The 21,634-nt window shown below is 37.8% G+C and overlaps 1 protein-coding gene across 1 annotated transcript; it reads right to left on the bottom strand.

The window, feature by feature from the left end:
- Positions 1–1,333: 1,333 nt before the first annotated feature.
- tsr2 (TSR2 ribosome maturation factor) lies at positions 1,334–16,367 on the bottom strand. The gene is made up of 5 exons (XM_062034026.1): positions 16,211–16,367; positions 11,807–11,897; positions 11,642–11,733; positions 5,872–6,030; positions 1,334–2,389 (listed from the first exon to the last, which is right to left on the bottom strand). The coding sequence occupies exons 1-5, from the start codon at positions 16,304–16,306 to the stop codon at positions 2,291–2,293; spliced, it is 537 nt and encodes a 178-aa protein (XP_061890010.1). The 5' UTR covers positions 16,307–16,367; the 3' UTR covers positions 1,334–2,290.
- Positions 16,368–21,634: the final 5,267 nt, after the last annotated feature.

The following is a 21,634-nucleotide window of genomic DNA, read 5'->3' as shown; positions in this document are numbered from 1 at the left end:
ACTGTTCAACAATTTGCTCACGCATTTGTTGACAAAGTGGTGACCCTCGCCCCATCCTTGTTTGTGAATGACTGAGCATTTCATGGAATCTACTTTTATACCCAATCATGGCACCCACCTGTTCCCAATTTGCCTGTTCACCTGTGGGATGTTCCAAATAAGTGTTTGATGAGCATTCCTCAACTTTATCAGTATTTATTGCCACCTTTCCCAACTTCTTTGTCACGTGTTGCTGGCATCAAATTGTAAAGTTAATGATTATTTGCACAAAAAAAAAAGTTTATCAGTTTGAATATCAAATATGTTGTCTTTGTAGCATATTCAACTGAATATGGGTTGAAAATGATTTGCAACTCATTGTAGTCCGTTTATATTTACATCTAACACAATTCCCAACTCATATGGAAACGGGGTTTGTATATATATATTTTTGTGTATATATTTATATTGTATGAATATATATATATACTTATATATATATATACATATATATGTATGTGTATATATACATACATATGTATATACACATATAAATATATGTATGTAAATGTATATATATACTATTTATATGTATGTCTACACACATACATGTATATATACACACATACACATGTGTATATATACAGATATATATATTTATACACACACATGTGTATGTGTGTATAAATACACACACATAAATATGTATATATATACACGATTAATATTTGAGCCAACTAACATAATTGGGGATCTAAAAGGGCCCCACTCATAAAGACGTTAAAAATAAGTCATACTTTTTTAAAAACTTTTAACACTTAAGTCTCTAGACTAACTTCAGATCTACCTTTTGGTATAAAGTTGTTTTTTCCAATGCCCTTTTTGTTAAAGACCACCCAGTTTTTTTTATGGCAAAAACACAAAATATGCAATATTTCCCCCCAAAAATGTGAAGTCATTGGCGCCTTAAATCGGTCAATAATTCATAACAACATTGATTTTGATACTTTTTTTTTTTTTTTAACAATGACAGTTAACAAAAAATACCACTAAAATTCTCAGGGCCCCACTCATAAAAGTGTTAAAAGTAAGTATTTAAAAAAACAATCTTTCAACACTTAAGTCTCCAGACCACAAGTGTCCAAGGGGTCCATTTCGGCCTACAGCTCGTTTTTAGTGGCCCTCGGCCTATCATAAAAATTAGATTAATTCATTATTATTGTCAAGTAATATACTTTTAAAATCAGTTTTTGTTGAAATTGGATGAAATCACAAGTATTATAGGTCAGTAGTATAAACTCGCTTACATGATTTAATGAACTTAAAACTTTCAATTAATATAAAAAAGACCCCAATACTTGCTCACAAATGCAATTTTGTTAGAATTTATACAATGTAAAGGAGCAAAATAACCTGATTAATCTGTGTAGATGTAGTTAATGCACTATTTTTGTGATTAATCACATGAATTAACTTATTTTTGCCTGCCCTAGTAATTAGATTAGACTAATTGTATTGTCACCGACAACACAAAGCTAACATGGATGTTTAGTTCAGCTAGCTTAGCATATATTGACATGCATTGTTTTAGCATCAACGCACAAAACGTGTCAAAGTAGCCCCCGCATCTTTCCATTTTACTGAATGGAAACTGTTTGGACGCCCCTGCTCTAGATCAACTTCAGATCTATTTGTGGATTGTACCATTTTTAAATTTGTTGTATGCCTTTTTTGCCAAAGACATTGTATGACAAACACACAAAATATGCAACATTTCCCCCCAAAAAGATTTCAAAGTGGAATATTTGATGTGAAGAAATTTAATAGGTCAATAATTCATGACAACGCTGAGTTTGATTCATTATGTTTTGAGCAATGACAGTTTTAAAGAATAAAACAGCTTTGTGTTATCAGAGTCAACAATGCAACTTTTCATACCTCTTTGCGCTTTTATTCCACTTTTGATGTTTATTTTTTTAGAAAAGTTAAAAATGACCCCCGGGCATTTGGACACACCTGGTTTACCGCTCAAAAAGTAATTTAAACGTTCTGCTTGTGGCTGAGTCTTTGTTTCAACTAAATAATTGGAATTTTTATTTTGAAATTGCATAATTCCGACAGACTTCGACATGAAACTCGCCATGTTTGTGTACCAGCAACTCGGCCGGCGTGATTTCCAGAAATCCAACTGGCCTGCTGTCCTTTTTTGCCAAAACATGGACTTTTGTTTCCAGCACGTCCTGAACACCACAAGGTCACGTGCCCAATCAACATGACATCACCATCAAGTCCAAAGGTAAGTCTCTCGGTGTCACTTTCTCTTTTGAACCAGCGTCCATCCATCTTCGTCTTGAGGAGGAGGAGGATGATGATTTGTTGTGTTGACTGAAGTCGTCTCACACTCCATCGCCTGCACACACACACACACACACACACACACACACACACACACACACACACACACACACACACACACACACACACACACACACTTATATTTGTTACCTTCTTGAGACATGAGAAAAATGCCTACCTCTTTAGGACCACCCTTTCTAGATATAAAAAGATGTGTATAAAACATTAATAATATATACATACTATGCAAATATAAAAAAGCTTGTCGTGAAAAATGAGTTGGAATCTCACAAGAAAAACTTAGAATTTTGCCACTGTTATCATAAAAGTCGTCATTTTACTCAACGCAAGTCAAAATTTTACAAGAAAAACTGAACATTTGTGCAATATTATGATAAAAGTTGGAATTTTACAAAAAGAGACAAAATTTTACTTGACAAGTCACAATTTTATAAGAAAACTTTTAAATGTTGGCAATATTATAATAATTGGAATTTTTTAATTATGACAAAAGACATAATTTTACTCAAAAAATGTCACTATTTTACAGGAACAACCTAAAAAATTGGCAATATTGTGGTAAGTCAGAATTTTATGACAAATGTCACCATTTGGCCTTAAAAAGTAGTAATTTTACATAAAGTAATTTTACGAGAAAATATTTCAATATTACAGAGAGAGAATGAATATGAGAACAATTTTATAAGAAAAAAGTCGACACATTGTGAGAAAAAGACTGCTTTTAGTCAAATTATTTTTTGGGAAATTTTTTGTTTGTAATTGGTTTTTAATCTTCATTATTTACTTCAAGTTATTACAGTATGTCTCTATATACATATTTATTTATTTTCAATTAATTTAGGCCAATGGGGGCGCATTTCAATTTTTTACACACACTTGTTATTACACATGTTGACCAGATGGGGAGCACTTTTAAAAACAACACAGTCAATTTGAAAAATCCCTCCTTTTTGGGACCACCCTCATTTCAATAGATTTCACCACCAGGGGTGCAAATGAGACATTCTCTATTAGATGCAATGGTTTTCTGTATTGGGACCATGATTTATGTCCTAACTTGTTCACACCTCCTCATATGGAAGCTACTTTTCCTTGTTGATGTCTCATGAAGGGTAGAAATACAAGAACACACACAGTTTGCTTAGTCCTGGGGTGGCCAATTGCAACACGCAGTTTGTTTTTTTATTGGCCCACAACACATTCTAAAGACAACATAAAAACTTCCCAGATGAGAGCATTCCACAAAAAAACTAGAACATGCCATTTTGGAAGAAAATGCGTGTAAATGCTGAAATGCGCAAGCCGATCTTAAATGCCAAAGGTAAGAATACGTCAAGTTTTTGTCAGAATGAACAAGCAGACACTGGAAATGTGTGTTACTGTTTGTGCTATGGCTCCATCTTTTGGACGAGTTTGCTCACTGCAAGTCCTGCTGTGCCCTTCTATTTAAAGCGTTCCACAGAAAGTACAATTTCCGTTCCATCTTCTAGCCATCCATAGCGTTTCTACTCGTATGTATTCTTCAATCATCACTCAAAGCAACATTTGTGAGTTTTACAATATAACTAAAACAATTCTTACTTACTAACACTACATGTGTGATGTCTGTAGAAGTGTTTTCATGCATATTTGTACGTGCTTTCGTACTGTAATCAAGCTAGAGTCATTAGCATTAGCTAATATGCTAACACAAGTGTCTGTGTTAGTATTATTACTTACAACAGCATTCTTTTTGTATTGTTTCAGTTTCACAAATTCCTCAGTAAATTCAACAAAACGTCACCGTGGAGTTATTGAGTCTGTATAGCTGATTGGAGAGCTAGCTTGCGCAGCTAGTGGGTCCATGACGATGACTTCTGTTTTGTTTGATCAGCTGTTTTACTGCCGTGTTACAGACACCGTTTGGAAACAATTAAGGTATGTACATAAACATTAACTAGATATTTCTGCGTGAATAACTCATTTCACAACGTATAATTTTCTTAATTTACCCTCTGGATTAATAAAGTATTTATGATTCTGATATTTTATATTATAGCACTTTGAGAGTTGTTGTTCAAATGTAAACTGCAATACAAATACAATGTGTTATTACCAAGTCTTATGACGAGGAAATTGGATAAAAAAATGTTAGCACACTACCATTAGAATTCTTGTATGCTAACAGTTAGCATGTGTCAAGTACCAACTTACATGACTCTGAGGTGTTCAGCTTTAAAATTGGCTAAAAATGTTAGCATGCTAGAATGTTAACAGTTAACATGTGTCAAGTACCAACTCATAACTGAGGTGTTCGACTGTAAAACTGGATCAAAATGTTAGCATGTGACAAGTACCAAGTCATATACCTTATTTTTCGGACTATAAGTCGCAGTTTTTTTCATAGTTTGGCCGGGGGTGCGACTTATACTCCGAAAAATACGGTAACTGAGGTGTTTGATTGTAAAACTGCATTAAAAAGTTAGCCAGTACCAAGTTATGAGTCTAATGCGTGTGAAATTATTAACACATTATCGTAAAATATCAAATAATATTATTTAGCTCATTCACGTAAGAGACTAGACGTATAAGATTTCATCGGATTTAGCGATTAGGAGTGACAGATTGTTTGGTAAATGTATAGCATGTTCTATATGTTATAGTTATTTGAATGACTCTTATACCATAGTATGTTACGTTAACATACCAGGCACGTTCTCAGTTGTTTTTTTATGCGTCATATAACGTACACTTATTCAGCCTGTTGTTCACTATTCTTTATTTATTTTAAATTGCCTTTCAAATGTCTGTTCTTGGTGTTGGGTTTTATCAAATAAATTTCCCCCAAAAATGCGACTTATACTCCAGTGCGACTTATATGTTTTTTTCCTTCTTTATTATGCATTTTCGGCCGGTGCGACTTATACTCCGGAGCGACTTATACTCCGAAAAATACGGTAACTGAGGTGCTTGATTGGAAAACTGCATTAAAAAGTTAGCCAGTACCAAGTTATGAGTCTAATGCGTTCCGACAGCAAAATTGGCAAAAAAAAAGAAAAAGCTGGCGTGCTAAAATGCTAACATTAGTGTGCTAAAAGTTAGCATGTGTCAAGTACCAACTTACATGACTCTGAGGTGTTCAGCTGTAAAACTGGATCAAAACGTTAGCATGCTAGAATGTTAAGTTAGCATGTGACAAGTACCAAGTCATATAACTGAGGTGTTCGACTGTAAAACTTAATGAAAAAGTTAGCGTGTGTCAAGTACCAAGTTATGAGTCTAATGCGTTCGACTGCAAAACTGGCTAAAAAAGTTAGCGTGCCAATGTTAGTCAGGCTTCCTGGGGCTGAGCCAATCAGTGACCACGATACTGAACAGCTCAGTCTGATTTGTTTTGGTCTCATCTAGCAGTAATAGTTTTGGACACCCCTGGCTTAGTCACTCAAAAACATTAGATTGTGTGTGTGTGTGTGTGCGTGTGTGTGTGAGTGTGTGTGTGTGTGTGTGTGTGTGTGTGTGTGTGTGTGTGTGGCACACCTGTGTCTCTTCATCACTCTCTGAATCTGACGGTGTGGGCGCGGCCGTGACCTTTGCCCTAAGAGTCTTGTTCTGTGTCAGGGATTGGATGGAGTGTGTGAGCTGCTCCAGCGCCCCCTGCTGCCACTGGCTGAACATCTGCATCAGACCAACGCACACCTGAGGACACACAGTGCCATTTTTAGACTACTGTATCGACTAGGGGTGGGCGATACTGCACTTTTTTGTACCGATCTGATAGCAAGTAAAAACAGGACTCATCATATGTGATATGTTATCAAGATCCTTGCATGTTTTGGGACATTGCACTTTTTTAGTGATAATTAAAAACGGTAAAGACAACTAATCAAACATATTAGTGAACAATACCAAAAAAATATTATTTACTTTTTAATACATACAATTGTGATGCAAAATAAGTCAACAAAAGCAAAAACTACAAATGGTTTTCATTCAAATCCTCCCATGTCCAAGAACTTATTTCCTGTGTTAGTAAAAACGATCAACATAACTCAACAAAAAAACACTTGATGCTCGTAAAATATCGCAACCTCATTACGCTACTATCAATTCCGATACTAATACTACATTTTCTATCTATTTGGATAGATGGATTAAATTTATTAACGGGAAAAAAAAAAAAACAATTTCAGCAGAAATTGTGTGTGTATGCTGAAAATCTGAACTGAAATGCTAATGGTTAGCATGCTAGCCAGGTAGTGTCATGTCACAAAAAGCTAACCTTGCTTACATGCTAACAGTTAGCATGATTGAAGTAACAAAATCCTTGACTCGGAGGTGTGCACCTGTAAAATTATCTCAAAGCTAGCATGTTAACATTAAAATACTAGCAAGACGGGGTATACCTGCAAAACGAGCTAAAAGCGCTAGCATAATAAAGTTAACCTATTAACAGTTAGCATGTGTAAAATACAGAAATATTTCTGAGGTGTATACCTGCAAAATGACAGTGTATATACACCTGCATGTTAACGTAACAAAATATTTGACTCAGGTGTACACCTGTAAAATTAGTTTAAAGCTAGCATGTTAACATTGGCATACTAGCAAGACGGGGTATAACTGCAAAACGAGCTGAAAAAACTAGCATAATAAAGTTAACCTGCTAACAGTTAGTGTATGTGAAATATAGAAATATTTCTGAGGTGTATGCCTGCAGAATGACAATATATATACTTGCAAGCTAACGTAACAAAATATTGGACTCGAAGGTGTACACCTGTAAAATTAGCTCAAAGCTAGCATGTTATCATTGGTATACAAGAAAGACAGGGTATAACTGCAAAATGAGCTGAAAAGGCTAACATAATAAAGATAACCTACTGACAGTTAGCATGTGTGAAATATAGAAATATTTCTGAGGTATATACCTGCAAAATTACAATATATATACCTGCAAGCTAACGTAACAAAATATTTGAGTCTGAGGTGTACACCTGTAAAATTAGCTCCAAGCTAGCATGTTAACATTGGCATGTTAGCAAGACAGGGTATAACTGCAAAACGAGCTGAAAAAGCTAGCATAATAAAGTTAACCTGCTAACAGTTAGCGTGTGTGAAATAAAGAAATATTTCTGAGGTGTATGCCTGCAAAATGACAATGTATATACTTGCAAGCTAACGTAAAAATATATTTGACTCTAAGGTGTACACCTGTAAAATTAGCTCCAAGCTAGCATGTTAACATTGGCATGTTGGCAAGACAGGGTATAACTACAAAACGAGCTGAAAAAGCTGGCATAATAAAGATAACCTACTGACAGTTAGCATGTGTGAAATATAGAAATATTTCTGAGGTATATACCTGCAAAATTACAATATATATACCTGCAAGCTAACGTAACAAAATATTTGAGTCTGAGGTGTACACCTGTAAAATTAGCTCATGAGCTAGCATGTTAACATTTGCATTTTAGCGAGACAGGGTATAACTGCAAAATTAGCTAAAAAATCTTGCATAATAAAGTTAACCTGCTAACAGTTAGCATATGTGAAATAAAGAAATATTTGAGTCTGGAGGTGTATACCTGCAAAATTAGCTCAAAGCTAGCATGTTAATATTGGCATTTTAGCAAGACAGGGTATAACTGCAAAACAAACTAAAAAAGCTGGCATAATAAAGTTAACCTGCTAACAGTTTGCATTAGTGAAATATATACATTTCTGAGGTGTATACCTGCAAAATTACAGTATATACACCTGCATGTTAACGTAACAAAATATTTGACTCTGAGGAGTACACCTGTAAAATTAGCTCAAAGCTTGCATGTTAATATCGGCATGTTAGCAAGACAGGGTATAACTGCAAAACGAGCTGGAAAAAGCTAGCATAATAAAGATAACCTACTAACAGTAAGCATATGTGAAATATATAAATATTTCTGAGGTATATACCTGCAAAATGACAGTATATACACTATATATGCTAACGTAACAAAATATTTGACTCGGATTTGCCAAAAAGCTACTATGCTAATCAGGGCCGGCCCGTGGCATAGGCCGTATAGGCAAATGCTAAGGGCGCCGTCCAGTGCCACAAATGTTGGAGAAAAAGAAAAAAAAAGTTGGTACTATTATTTTTAAATACAAAAAATAATCCCACATTAATTAAAATGCAAAGTAAAGCCTATTTAATAGAAATATTATTTGTTACAACATTACGCCCCCCCCCCCCACCCAGAGAGACGTGCGCTCTTTGTGTGTGTGTGGGGAGGGAAGAGAGAGAGGGGGGAGGAGGGCGTGTCTGATCATGGCGGAGCTGCAGTCGAGTTTGTTACATGGAGATATTTCCACTACTTTTCTTTTGTCGAGCACAAAGAAAATAACATTTTAGTTAAATGTAAATTGTGCTTTGGATCAAAGATCCCATCTACTGCCCAAAACAGCAATTCAAATGTGCTGAAACAAGCTACATAAGCAACATGCTTCCACGAAGCTAGTAAAGAGAGACAGAGACTCCGATGCCACTTTCCCTCCACCACCACCACTTAAGGATTAACTCTGCCTCTGCTCATCATTCAGCACTGAAGGTACACACTCTGTCAATCAATGTTCCCTGTAAGTGTTCATGTGTGAGCAAACGCAAAAACTCCCCGAGCATTCAATGGAGGCCATGTGAGCAACATCAGACGTGCACACTGTGGCTACACCAGCAGCACACCTGTCCCAAACCTGACTAAATAAAAACTTTCATCTCCATCCATCCATCCATCCATCCATTTTTTACCGCTTGTCCCTTTCGGGGTCGCTGGAGCCTATCTCAGCTGCATTCAGGCGGAAGGCGGGGTACACCCTGGACAAGTCCCCACCCATCACAGGGCCAACACAGATAGACAGACAACATTCTCTTATTATTATAATCAAATTACAGCAGTCATTTCCATTTGTAATATAAGTGTTTAGGCCCACTTACAATGACAATAACAACAAATATTGTTTTTCATGAACTGTGTACTTGTATTGTTTGTCTGGGTGGAGGTCATGCTTTGGAAATAATTTGTACCCCTTTCAGACATTGCATTTAGTTCCCATTAAAACATTCGCATGTTGCACAATGAGATGTAAGCAGGGGATCATGTGTACATTCCTGCAACTTAATATATTTTTATTAGTATTTATTTAATATACTAACAGCATTTAATGATTAATATTTATAAATTAAGATTCCTAATAAATGACACTAGAATAAGCACACATTTGATTGGTAAATCATAGTGTAACCACCTGGAATGACACTTTATGTGTGGTGTTGGAGTTGTCCCACTTTTTGTGTGGCTGTAAACGCATCACTGGCTAAGTGCCATATGTGCATGTGTTGGCGCAAGTGAGAAAGAAAGAACGGCTGCTGTTGATATAACAAAGTTGCTTTCGGTCTGGTTTGTACTGCAGAAAATGACCAGTTTTGCTAGATATCATTTTTTTACTAATGTTTTGGTGATGTGTTTATGGCCGACAATAAAGAGTTTTGCTCAGTAAAGTGATGGATGGAATCCATGTCCTCAAAGCATCTCGACAGACGTTACAATATTTGAACAATGATGACGAAAACTGTTTTCTCTGTCGTGTCCGTGTGTCGAAAATTGTTATGCGCTTATTTTTTATTTGATTTTGTGCGTGGCATAGATTTGCCGTGCGCAGAGGACGCTTGAGCAGTGCGCAATTGCACAGGCGCGCACCTTAGAGGGAACGTTGCTGTCAATTCTCTTATATACTCTTTCATTCTAGACTTCTAGAGTGTTTGATTATCACATCACTCTAAATGTATAGACTATAAAGTTCACAAACATAAAGAGGGATGCTAGAGGGCCAGGACAATCTTTCCTTATCTCTAAACTAAAACTGGGGAAATGTGTAGAGTGTTCTGGGCTTCAGACATGATTTTGTGTCAGAATTCCTTGAGGAAAAAATGCATGGTTAGGCTTTGTTTATGTAGTGTGTGCCTTTCTTGCTTTTCAGCTATGTTGTTATTATGCTGTTTGTTACTTATGTATGTTATGTTGCAGCTATTTAAAATAGTTTTGTCAATTTGTTCTGGCCTGAAACAAATTGGCCCTTTGAAACATATCTTTGTCTTTGTGTGTTGTATGTAGACCACATTGCTTAGCAGAGTTCAGTGATGCAAATGCATGTCAAGTTGATCAACACATTGTATTATTCTCCAGTGCAATAACAGTACTGAAATGAAGGCTAAAAGGGCATTAATGGGAGCTTTAAAAAAAAGAAGAAGAAAAAAATAAGTAACTAAATAGTTACTTTTCACAGTAACGCATTACTTTTTGGTGTAAGTAACTGAGTTACTTTTAAAATGAAGTAACTAGTAACTGTAACTAGTTATTGGTTTTCAGTAACTAACCCAACACTGGTGATAGTAACCTGTCTTTTTAGCATTAAGCTAATGTTACATGATTCGGCAATTGCTAATCAATAAATAGCTAGTGCTGTTTTAACGTCGGGTTAATATTGTGGAGGGGGCTAAATTGTTATGGAAAATAATAATGTAACGTTAGGTAATTACAGTACTCCCACGGTCCCACCTTACATTCCTCAGAGACATTTGTATTAGATCTTTTAAGCAGGTGTTTTTTGTTTACATTGTTATTGCCTTCTGGTTAGCTAATGTTTGCCCTGCAGGTAATAGTCACTTTTCCACCTCTTTATATATTAGGTATAGTTGTAAGCCTAGTTGTTAAAGTGCACATCATTAATGTTAATTAAGCAATATCACATGAGAGGGAATGCTGTTTTTTAATTTGAGCACTGCTGTGATTCGGTTAAAGATAATCATAACATAACATTCTCATATAATATATTATACTGTTACTTTGCATTCTGCTATTCAGCATTTCACTGTAATGATGACAATAAATTGTTAGATATTCATTTTTTTTTTTTTGTATTCATTTATTTATTCATATTTTTTAAAATCTTGTTAACTATTCTGATTGTTAATTTGCTTTCTTTAAGTAAAAAAAAAGGTCAAAGACAAAGCTATTCGGTTTCTTGTGAGTATATACACTTCACTGCCGATGTGGGGGGGCGCCACCTAAAATCTTGCCCAGGGCGCCAGATTGGTTAGGGCCGGGCCAGATGCTAATATTAGCATGCTGACATCAAATGTGTGATTTATTTTTTTTAATATTTAATTTTACAATTAATTGTGTCAATTGCACTGATTTGTACTTAGTCTTTTGGTCCGGTTAGTACCGTGTACATGTTATTGCTAAGACGTGGAGGTTGAGCGCTTAAAGACCTGCGGTAAGCTGCCGTCATCCACCACCGTGTGGAACTCCTGGTCCATGAGGGTGGCGATGTAGTCTTCCACTTCACACTGCTCCAGGTCGGCTGGACAGACACAACACGCGCTGAAAGACAAAGCGCGGGTGGAAGGTGGAAGGTGTCACGTGGTCATATTTACTGTTGTCGTGGAAGTACTGCTGGACCACGTCCGCCATCCAGTCGGCTTTCTGCTGCCCGTAGACTCCTCCGAAGCCGTTGTCCACCGCGATCTGAGAGGAGGCGGACACGAGTGTGTGTAACCATGGCAACCATAGACATCTTATAAGTAGACGCAGCATGGAGCGCTACTGCCTACTGATGCTGACGAGACGCGGGGCTGCCATCTTGGAGTGGTGATCCGCTCCACTCAATGCAATTCATTTGGCAGGAGCAATGAAGTGTCAGCGCATTTAATTCATCTTACCTCATTGAATACCACTGATTTTCATGCTCTTTTTTTGTCATACGTGTAGCTATGACAAAGAACACATGTTTTGGCGTGTTTTATTATTCATAGTTTGCTTAACAATAATAGAATATTCTTATATGCTATAAATGACCAGACGTCCGAGATCAAAACTGGGAATATAATCCCAGAGAAGGGGGAAAAAAACGGTCAGCTATTTTTAAGTTGAAGAAACAATATGATTAAGTTATATATACATGCGTATATCCTACATAAACGATGTATGAATACATTAGATATCTCTATATCTTATAGACTGTATCTCTGTTGCTGCAGCAGCAGAGAGTTTATTCTGTTTTGACACTTTGTATTGATATTTTGGATTACATTCTTCCCTTAAATGATCATGTTTACAGTGATTGTTTTATATGTATTTTTTATGTATGTCGCTTTGGATAAAAGCGTCTACCAAATACTTAAACATAAACATATATAAACACCTGAAAGTCTTTATATCAGCTAAAACCACCAATCTGTTTCACTGGATTCAGAATAAAACCAAATTCTGTTTTACCCAACAATGTTAGTATTTGAATATTGTTACTTTAAGACTTATTCCTGGTTACAGTTATACTGTTAGGAAATTATTGTCTTATACTTTGCCTAAAGGTGAATTTTGTTTTAGGTGGGGCTGAAAGTTTGTAAACCAAACCTCTGTAGGGGGGTCATCCTCCCCCAGAAGATTTATTTGTGATTTTCACATACAGATTAAGCATTCTGGTGCATTCTGACAAAATAATAAAGACAAAATAGAACATTTCATAGGTTTGCAGAGAACTATATACAATATGCACTCTGAAGGCATGATGCCGCCATAGGTTTGCAGAGAACTATATAAAGATAGACTAAATTTAGACTTGTATAATACTGTATAGCCACTGTCCATCTGATTGTCTAGTTAGCTAACATATATTACCCCCGCTACACAATCTGGACTGTGGTCCCAACTTTTACCCCTGTTGGCTTTTACAATCTTTTTTTTCATCATTTATTTCAACTTTATATTATTCAATTTTGACATTATTACATTTAATGAATTTCATTGACAAGCAATTCTATAATGGTCATACTCTTGTTTGCTAGCGGCTACGATTTCAGTACTATTGAAGATATTTCCTCCTTCTCAACTCTGTGGTAGGATTCTTTTCACAAAATACAACCAATATTACTTTAATGTTAAATCTTACTTGTGAAAAGTAATCCCCCGATTCCTATTTTCAACAGTCCGCTCATTTGAGCAGGAAAACGCTGAACACCAGCCCGGCATCTTTGTTTTCTACCTGTCAACTGTCAGTCTAGCATCTTTGTTTTCTACTTGTCAACTGTCAGTTTAGCATTTTTGTTTTCTACCTGTCAACTGTCAGTTTAGCATCTTTGTTTTCTACCTGTCAACTGTCGGGTTAGCATCTTTGTTTTCTACCTGTCAACTGTCAGTTTAGCATCTTTGTTTTCTACCTGTCAACTGTCAGTTTAGCATCTTTGTTTTCTACCTGTCAACTGTCAGTTTAGCATCAGCGTTTTCTACCTGTCAACTGTCAGTTTAGCATCTTTGATTTCTACCTGTCAACTGTCAGTTTAGCATCTTTGATTTCTACCTGTCAACTGTCAGTTTAGCATCTTTGTTTTCTACCTGTCAACTGTCAGTTTAGCATCAGCGTTTTCTACCTGTCAACTGTCAGTTTAGCATCTTTGATTTCTACCTGTCAACTGTCAGTTTAGCATCTTTGTTTTCTACCTGTCAACTGTCAGTTTAGCATCTTTGTTTTCTACCTGTCAACTGTCAGTTTAGCATCTTTGTTTTCTACCTGTCAACTGTCAGTTTAGCATCTTTGTTTTCTACCTGTCAGTTTAGCATCTTTGTTTTCTACCTGTCAACTGTCAGGTTAGCATCTTTGTTTTCTACCTGTCAACTGTCAGTTTAGCATCTTTGTTTTCTACCTGTCAACTGTCAGTTAAGCATATTTGTGTTCTACCTGTCAGTTTAGCATCTTTGTTTTCTACCTGTCAACTGTCAGTTTAGCATCATTTCTACTTGTCAACTGTCAGTTTAGCATCTTTGTTTTCTACTTGTCAGTTTAGCATCTTTGTTTTCTACCTGTCAACTGTCAGTTTAGCATCTTTGTTTTCTACCTGTCAACTGTCAGTTTAGCATCTTTGTTTTCTACCTGTCAACTGTCAGTTTAGCATCTTTGTTTTCTACCTGTCAACTGTCAGTTTAGCATCTTTGTTTTCTACCTGTCAACTGTCAGTTTAGCATCTTTGTTTTCTACCTGTCAACTGTCGGGTTAGCATCTTTGTTTTCTACCTGTCAACTGTCAGTTTAGCATCTTTGTTTTCTACCTGTCAACTGTCAGTTTAGCATCTTTGTTTTCTACCTGTCAACTGTCAGTTTAGCATCAGCGTTTTCTACCTGTCAACTGTCAGTTTAGCATCTTTGATTTCTACCTGTCAACTGTCAGTTTAGCATCTTTGATTTCTACCTGTCAACTGTCAGTTTAGCATCTTTGTTTTCTACCTGTCAACTGTCAGTTTAGCATCAGCGTTTTCTACCTGTCAACTGTCAGTTTAGCATCTTTGATTTCTACCTGTCAACTGTCAGTTTAGCATCTTTGTTTTCTACCTGTCAACTGTCAGTTTAGCATCTTTGTTTTCTACCTGTCAACTGTCAGTTTAGCATCTTTGTTTTCTACCTGTCAACTGTCAGTTTAGCATCTTTGTTTTCTACCTGTCAGTTTAGCATCTTTGTTTTCTACCTGTCAACTGTCAGGTTAGCATCTTTGTTTTCTACCTGTCAACTGTCAGTTTAGCATCTTTGTTTTCTACCTGTCAACTGTCAGTTAAGCATATTTGTGTTCTACCTGTCAGTTTAGCATCTTTGTTTTCTACCTGTCAACTGTCAGTTTAGCATCATTTCTACTTGTCAACTGTCAGTTTAGCATCTTTGTTTTCTACTTGTCAGTTTAGCATCTTTGTTTTCTACCTGTCAACTGTCAGTTTAGCATCTTTGTTTTCTACCTGTCAACTGTCAGTTTAGCATCTTTGTTTTCTACCTGTCAACTGTCAGTTTAGCATCTTTGTTTTCTACCTGTCAACTGTCAGTTTAGCATCTTTGTTTTCTACCTGTCAACTGTCAGTTTAGCATCAGCGTTTTCTACCTGTCAACTGTCAGTTTGGCATCAGCGTTTTCTACCTGTCAACTGTCAGTTTGGCATCTTTGTTTTCTACCTGTCAACTGTCAGTTTAGCATATGTGTTTTCTACCTGTCAACTGTCAGTTTAGCATATTTGTTTTCTACCTGTCAACTGTCAGTTTAGCATATTTGTTTTCTGCCTGTCAACTGTCAGCTTAGCAGTTTTGTTTTCTACCTGTCAACTGTCAGTTTAGCATATTTGTTTTCTACCTGTCAGTTTAGCATCTTTGTTTTCTACCTGTCAACTGTCAGGTTAGCATCTTTGTTTTCTACCTGTCAACTGTCAGTTTAGCATCTTTGTTTTCTACCTGTCAACTGTCAGTTTAGCATCTTTGTTTTCTACCTGTCAACTTAGCATATATTTGTTTTCTACCTGTCAACTGTCAGTTTGGTATCTTTGTTTTCTACCTGTCAACTGTCAGTTTAGCATCTTTGTTTTCTACCTGTCAGTTTAGCATCTTTGTTTTCTACCTGTCCACTGTCAGGTTAGCATCTTTGTTTTCTACCTGTCAACTGTCAGGTTAGCATCTTTGTTTTCTACTTGTCAACTGTCAGGTTAGTATCTTTGTTTTCTACCTGTCAACTGTCAGTTTAGCATCTTTGTTTTCTACCTGTCAACTGTCAGTTTAAGCTGCTCGCCGGCTCCTCATCACCACTTCAAGATGGCGACCCAATTTCTCGCGTCGCAGCAGCCTATGCTGCGTCTACTTATAAGATGTCTATGTGATTAATCCTATGTTAATAATACAGCACGTCCTAGCTAGCTAGCTAGCTCAACACGCTCGTCTCTCGTTGTGCGAGCGCACACTCAGAAAGCCGTCCAACCATACGTTAATATACCGTTAATATATGACAACGTTCATGTGTTCATGTGTTCATGTGTTCACCTGAAGAACGGGCCAGGTGTGCAGCACCGCTCGCACTCCGTCGGTGAAAACCGCACGCGAATCCCCGGGCGCCGCCATGTTGGATGGGACAGACATGCGCAGTCGATGTCGATGTGCGGATGTGGAACAGACGGAAACAATCAACGCATGCGTGATAGATCGTTTGATGACGCGAATTACGTTTGATTAATTGATTGAGGCTTTTTTTCAGTAGATTGCACAGTACAGTACACAGTACAGTACATATTCCGTATGTACGTAGGGGGCGGCGTGGCGAAGTTGGTAGAGTGGCTGTGCCAGCAATCGGAGTGTTGCTGGTCACTGGGGTTCAATTCCCACCTTCTACCTACCAGAGGTGGGACCAAGTCATTGCTTTGCAAGTCACAAGTAAGTCTCAAGTCTTTGCCCCCAAGTCTCGAGTCAAGTCCCGAGTCAAGACAGGCAACTCCCGAGTCAAGTCCAAAGTCAAGACTAGAAAGTCTCAAGTCAAGTCCCAAGTCCTGCATTTTGAGTTTCGAGTCCTTTCAAGTCCTTTTAACCACAGACTAATATTTTTACACAGATTGTGTATGCTTTTAAAACGCTGTATTTATTTATTAAAACAAGTGCATTTGAAATTGCAGGTAAAAAAATAGTACTGACATTGCAATTCATAATAGCACTATTAACCAGTCATTTTAATAGTTTAAACAATTTTAAACATTTAACTCATTCCTTTACAGAATAAACACATTTGCAAAAACAAACATTAACATACTAATGGTTGTATTTTATGAAAATAACATTACCACAAAGTTGAGAAGGAGCAAAGATCTTCAATATTTGTATGTGAGAATCACAAAGAAATCTTCTGGGGGAGGATGACACCCTACAGGGGTTTGGTTTACAAACTTTCAGCCCCACCTAAAACAAAATTCACCAGCCGCCACTGATTATGATGCATTCTCATTTTAGGCAAAGTATAAGACAATACTTTCTTAACAGTATAATTGTAACCAGGAATAAGTCTTCAAGTAACAATATTCAAATACTAACATTGTTGGGTAAGACAGCATTTGGTTTTATTCTGAATCCAGTGAAACAGATTGGTGGTTTTAGCTGATATAAAGACTTTCAGGTGTTTATATATGTTTAAGTATTTGGCAGACGCTTTTATCCAAAGCGACATACATAAAAAATAGATATAAAACAATCACTGTAAACATTATCATTTAAGGGAAGAATGTAATACAAAATATCAATACAAAGTGTCAAGACAGAATAAACTCTCTGCTGCTGCTGCAACAGAGTTACAGTCTATAGGTCCCTAAAATATATAGATATCTAATGTATTCATACATTGTTTATGTAGGATATACGCATGTATATATAACGTAATCATATTGTTTCTTCAACTTAAAAATAGCTGACCGTTTTTTTCCCCCTTCTCTGGGATTATATTCCCAGTTTTGATCTCGGACGTCTGGTCACTTATAGCGTATAAGAATATTATATTACTGTTAAGCAAACTATGAATAATAAAAACGCCAAAACATGTGTCCGTTATCATAGCTACACGTATGACAAAAAAAATGCGTGAAAATCTGGTATTCAGTGAGGTAAGATGAATTAAATTTGCTGACAGTTCATTGCTCCTGCCAAATGAATTGCACTGAGTGGAGCGGATCACCACTCCAAGATGGCGGCTCCGCGTCTCGTCTGCGCCAGTAGGCAGTAGCGCCCAATGCGGCGTACCCTTCAATCAATCAATCAATGTTTATTTATATAGCCCTAAATCACAAGTGTCTCAAAGGGCTGTACAAGCCACAACGACATCCTCGGTACAGAGCCCACATACGGGCAAGGAAAAACTCACCCCAGTGGGACGTCGGTGAATGACTATGAGAAACCTTGGAGAGGACCGCATATGTGGGTAACCCCCCCCCCCCCCCCTCTAGGGGAGACCGAAAGCAACGGATGTCGAGTGGGTCTGACATAACATTGTGAAAGTCCAGTCCACAGTGGATCCAACACATCAGCGGGAGTCCAGTCCACAGCGGGGCCAACAGGAAACCATCCCGAGCGGAGACGGGTCAGCAGCGCAGAGATGTCCCCAACCGATGCACAGGCTAGTGGTCCACCCGGGGTCCCGACTCTGGACAGCCAGCACTTCATCCATGGCCACCGGACCTATGCAACTCCCCCTCGCAAGGGACAGGGGAGAAGAGGAGAGAAAAAAGAAACGGCAGATCAACTGGTCTAAAAAAGGGGGGTCTATTTAAAGGCTAGATTATACAAATGAGTTTTAAGATGGGACTTAAATGCTTCTACTGAGGTAGCATCTCTAACTGTAGAAAACGCTCTATAGCCCGCAGACTTTTTTTTGGCTCTGGGAATCACTAATAAGCCGGAGTTCTTTGAACGCAGATTTCTTGTCGGGACATATGGTACAATACAATCGGCGAGATAGGCTGGAGCTAAACCGTGTAGTATTTTATACGTAAGTAGTAAAACCTTAAAGTCGCATCTTAAGTGCACAGGAAGCCAGTGCAGGTGAGCCAGTATAGGCGTAATATGATCAAACTTTCTTGTTTTTGTCAAAAGCCTTGCAGCCGCATTTTGTACCAACTGTAATCTTTTAATGCTAGACATAGGGAGACCCGAAAATAATACGTTACAGTAATCGAGACGAGATGTAACGAACGCATGAATAATGATCTCAGCGTCGCTAGTGGACAAAATGGAACGAATTTTAGCGATATTACGGAGATGAAAGAAGGCCGTTTTAGTAACAGTCTTAATGTGTGACTCAAACGAGAGAGTTGGGTCGAAGATAATACCCAGATTCTTTACCGAGTCGCCTTGTTTAATTGTTTGGTTGTCAAATGTTAAGGTGGTATTATTAAATAGATGTTGGTGTCTAGCAGGACCGATAATCAGCATTTCCGTTTTCTTAGCGTTGAGTTGCAAAAAGTTAGCGGACATCCATTGTTTAATTTCATTAAGACACGCCTCCAGCTGACTACAGTCCGGCGTGTTGGTCAGCTTTAGGGGCATGTAGAGTTGAGTGTCATCAGCATAACAGTGAAAGCTAACACCGTACTTGCGTATGATGTCACCCAGCGGCAGCATGTAAATACTAAAGAGTGCAGGGCCAAGAACCGAACCCTGGGGAACTCCGCACGTTACCTTGACATAGTCCGAGGTCACATTGTTATGGGAGACGCACTGCATCCTGTCAGTAAGATAAGAGTTAAACCAAGACAAGGCTAAGTCTGACATACCAATACGTGTTTTGATACGCTCTAATAAAATATTATGATCGACGGTATCGAAAGCGGCGCTAAGATCAAGAAGCAGCAACATAGATGACGCATCAGAATCCATCGTTAGCAATAGATCATTAGTCATTTTTGCGAGGGCTGTCTCCGTTGAGTGATTTGCCCTGAAACCGGATTGAAAAGGTTCACAGAGATTGTTAGTCACTAAGTGTTCATTTAGCTGCTGTGCAACAATTTTTTCGAGAATTTTGGAAATAAACAGAAGGTGGGAGACCGGTCGGTAGTTTACCATGAGGTCAGGATCGAGGTTAGGTCTTTTGAGCAGAGGATGATACCCTTATAAGATGTCTATGGTTATAACGTTAGCAGTGAGTTTACAGCCTCACTGATTTAACTACATAGCAAATAAAAGTCATGTTACTTAGCCAATAAACGTTATCTTACATTCAAAACTTACCCTTCTTTGTGCAACTTCAAATGTCGAACGAAGTTGGAAGTTGTTGCGTCTCCGTCTGTAATATTCGAACTGCGTGATTTGCATACGGCAATTCGTTTTTTGTTGACCAAGTCGTAGTTTTTATACCCGAACGAAACCAACTTTGGCATAATTGTTTCTCACTGCCGCATTGTTTGACAACTCATGTTCGGTGGTTGTCCTGCAATTGGATTGGATGAGAGCTGTGGGATGAAAAAAACGTAGATTTAATTTGATTGGCTGTTGTACTGACAGCACACACGCTGACACGCAGCACACACGCTTATAGACACAGACGTATAAAATGAAAGATACGGAGTGCTCCCAAATAACTTTTTAAGGTTTGGGTTTTGGGGAAAGTAGCAAGTCATGTCAAGTCAAAAGCCTCAAGTCCAAGTGAAGTCACAAGTCATTGATGTTAAAGTCTAAGTCGAGTTGCAAGTCTCTTTACATTTTGTCAAGTCGAGTCTAAAGTCATCAAATTCATGACTCGAGTCTGACTCGAGTCCAAGTCATGTGACTCGAGTCCACACCTCTGCTACCTATAGACGTCCGTTGTGTCCTTGGGCAAGACACTTCACCCTTTGCCTCTGATGGCTGCTGGTTAGCGCCTTGCATGGCAGCTCCCGCCATCAGTGTGTGAATGTGTGTGTGAATGGGTAAATGTGGAAATACTGTTGCGCTTTGAGTACCCTGAAGGTAGAAAAGCGCTATACAAGTATAACCCATTTATATTTATTATCATTTGTATAATTGACCACTAAATGGTAACACCCGAATACGTTTTTCAACTTGTTTAAGTCGCGGTCCACTTAAATTGATTCATGATACAGATATACTATCATCATAATACAGTCATCACACAAGATAATCATCAGAGTATATACATTGAATTATTTACAATCCGGGGTGTGGGATGAGGAGGGGGGCAACTCGGCGTGTTTTATGCAGTTATTTTGCCCATTGCGACGTAAAACACATACATTGTGTATCGTTTATACTTTAGACTACTAAATATGGTTTAAAGATAGTTTGTTCATGTATAAGCGGATTAGTTATACATATTGTAATAATCCCAGGAATGTAGGCTCATAAGACTTCTTTGTTTGTCTTGTCTTTATTGTACAAGATGCAATTCAACCACACAACAGCTCCAATGTGTGTCTACACTCTTTTCCCGGCAAAAATCGAACCCCTCCTTCCTATCAACAACGTCACTTTCCTATCTCTCCCGGAAGTCCCGCCCCCCACTCAATGTCATTGGCTTTTTTTTTTTGATTGATTGAGACTTTTATTAGTAGGTTGCACAGTGAAGTACATATTCCGTACAATTGACCACTAAATGGTAACTAGGGATGATACTCGAAACCGGTTTTCCCGGTTGTTTGATAAGAAAAGAACCGAGTCCTCGGACTCGAATCCCTTTTTGAGAACCGGTACCCGTTATCGAGACCACTATAGTAAAGGAAAAGAGTTGATTCTTTATTCGAATCCCGTCCCGACCAGAAATGCTCCGTGGGACATCACAAGAATTGACGTCACGTAGCTCAGTCATTAGGCGCAGATAGCGAAAGCAGGAAAACAATGGACGGGAAAAAGCGCTCCAAGGTGTAATAAAGTTCAAAACAAAAGCTATAATCCATCGAATAACTTTACTGAGAGATTTTAGCAGGGTAAAACACATGACGA

The sequence above is a fragment of the Entelurus aequoreus genome, linkage group LG01, assembly GCF_033978785.1.
Source record: "Entelurus aequoreus isolate RoL-2023_Sb linkage group LG01, RoL_Eaeq_v1.1, whole genome shotgun sequence".
NCBI lineage: Eukaryota > Metazoa > Chordata > Actinopteri > Syngnathiformes > Syngnathidae > Entelurus > Entelurus aequoreus.
Note: the sequence above shows the minus strand (reverse complement) of the source record. Positions and strands in the feature narration are given on the sequence as shown.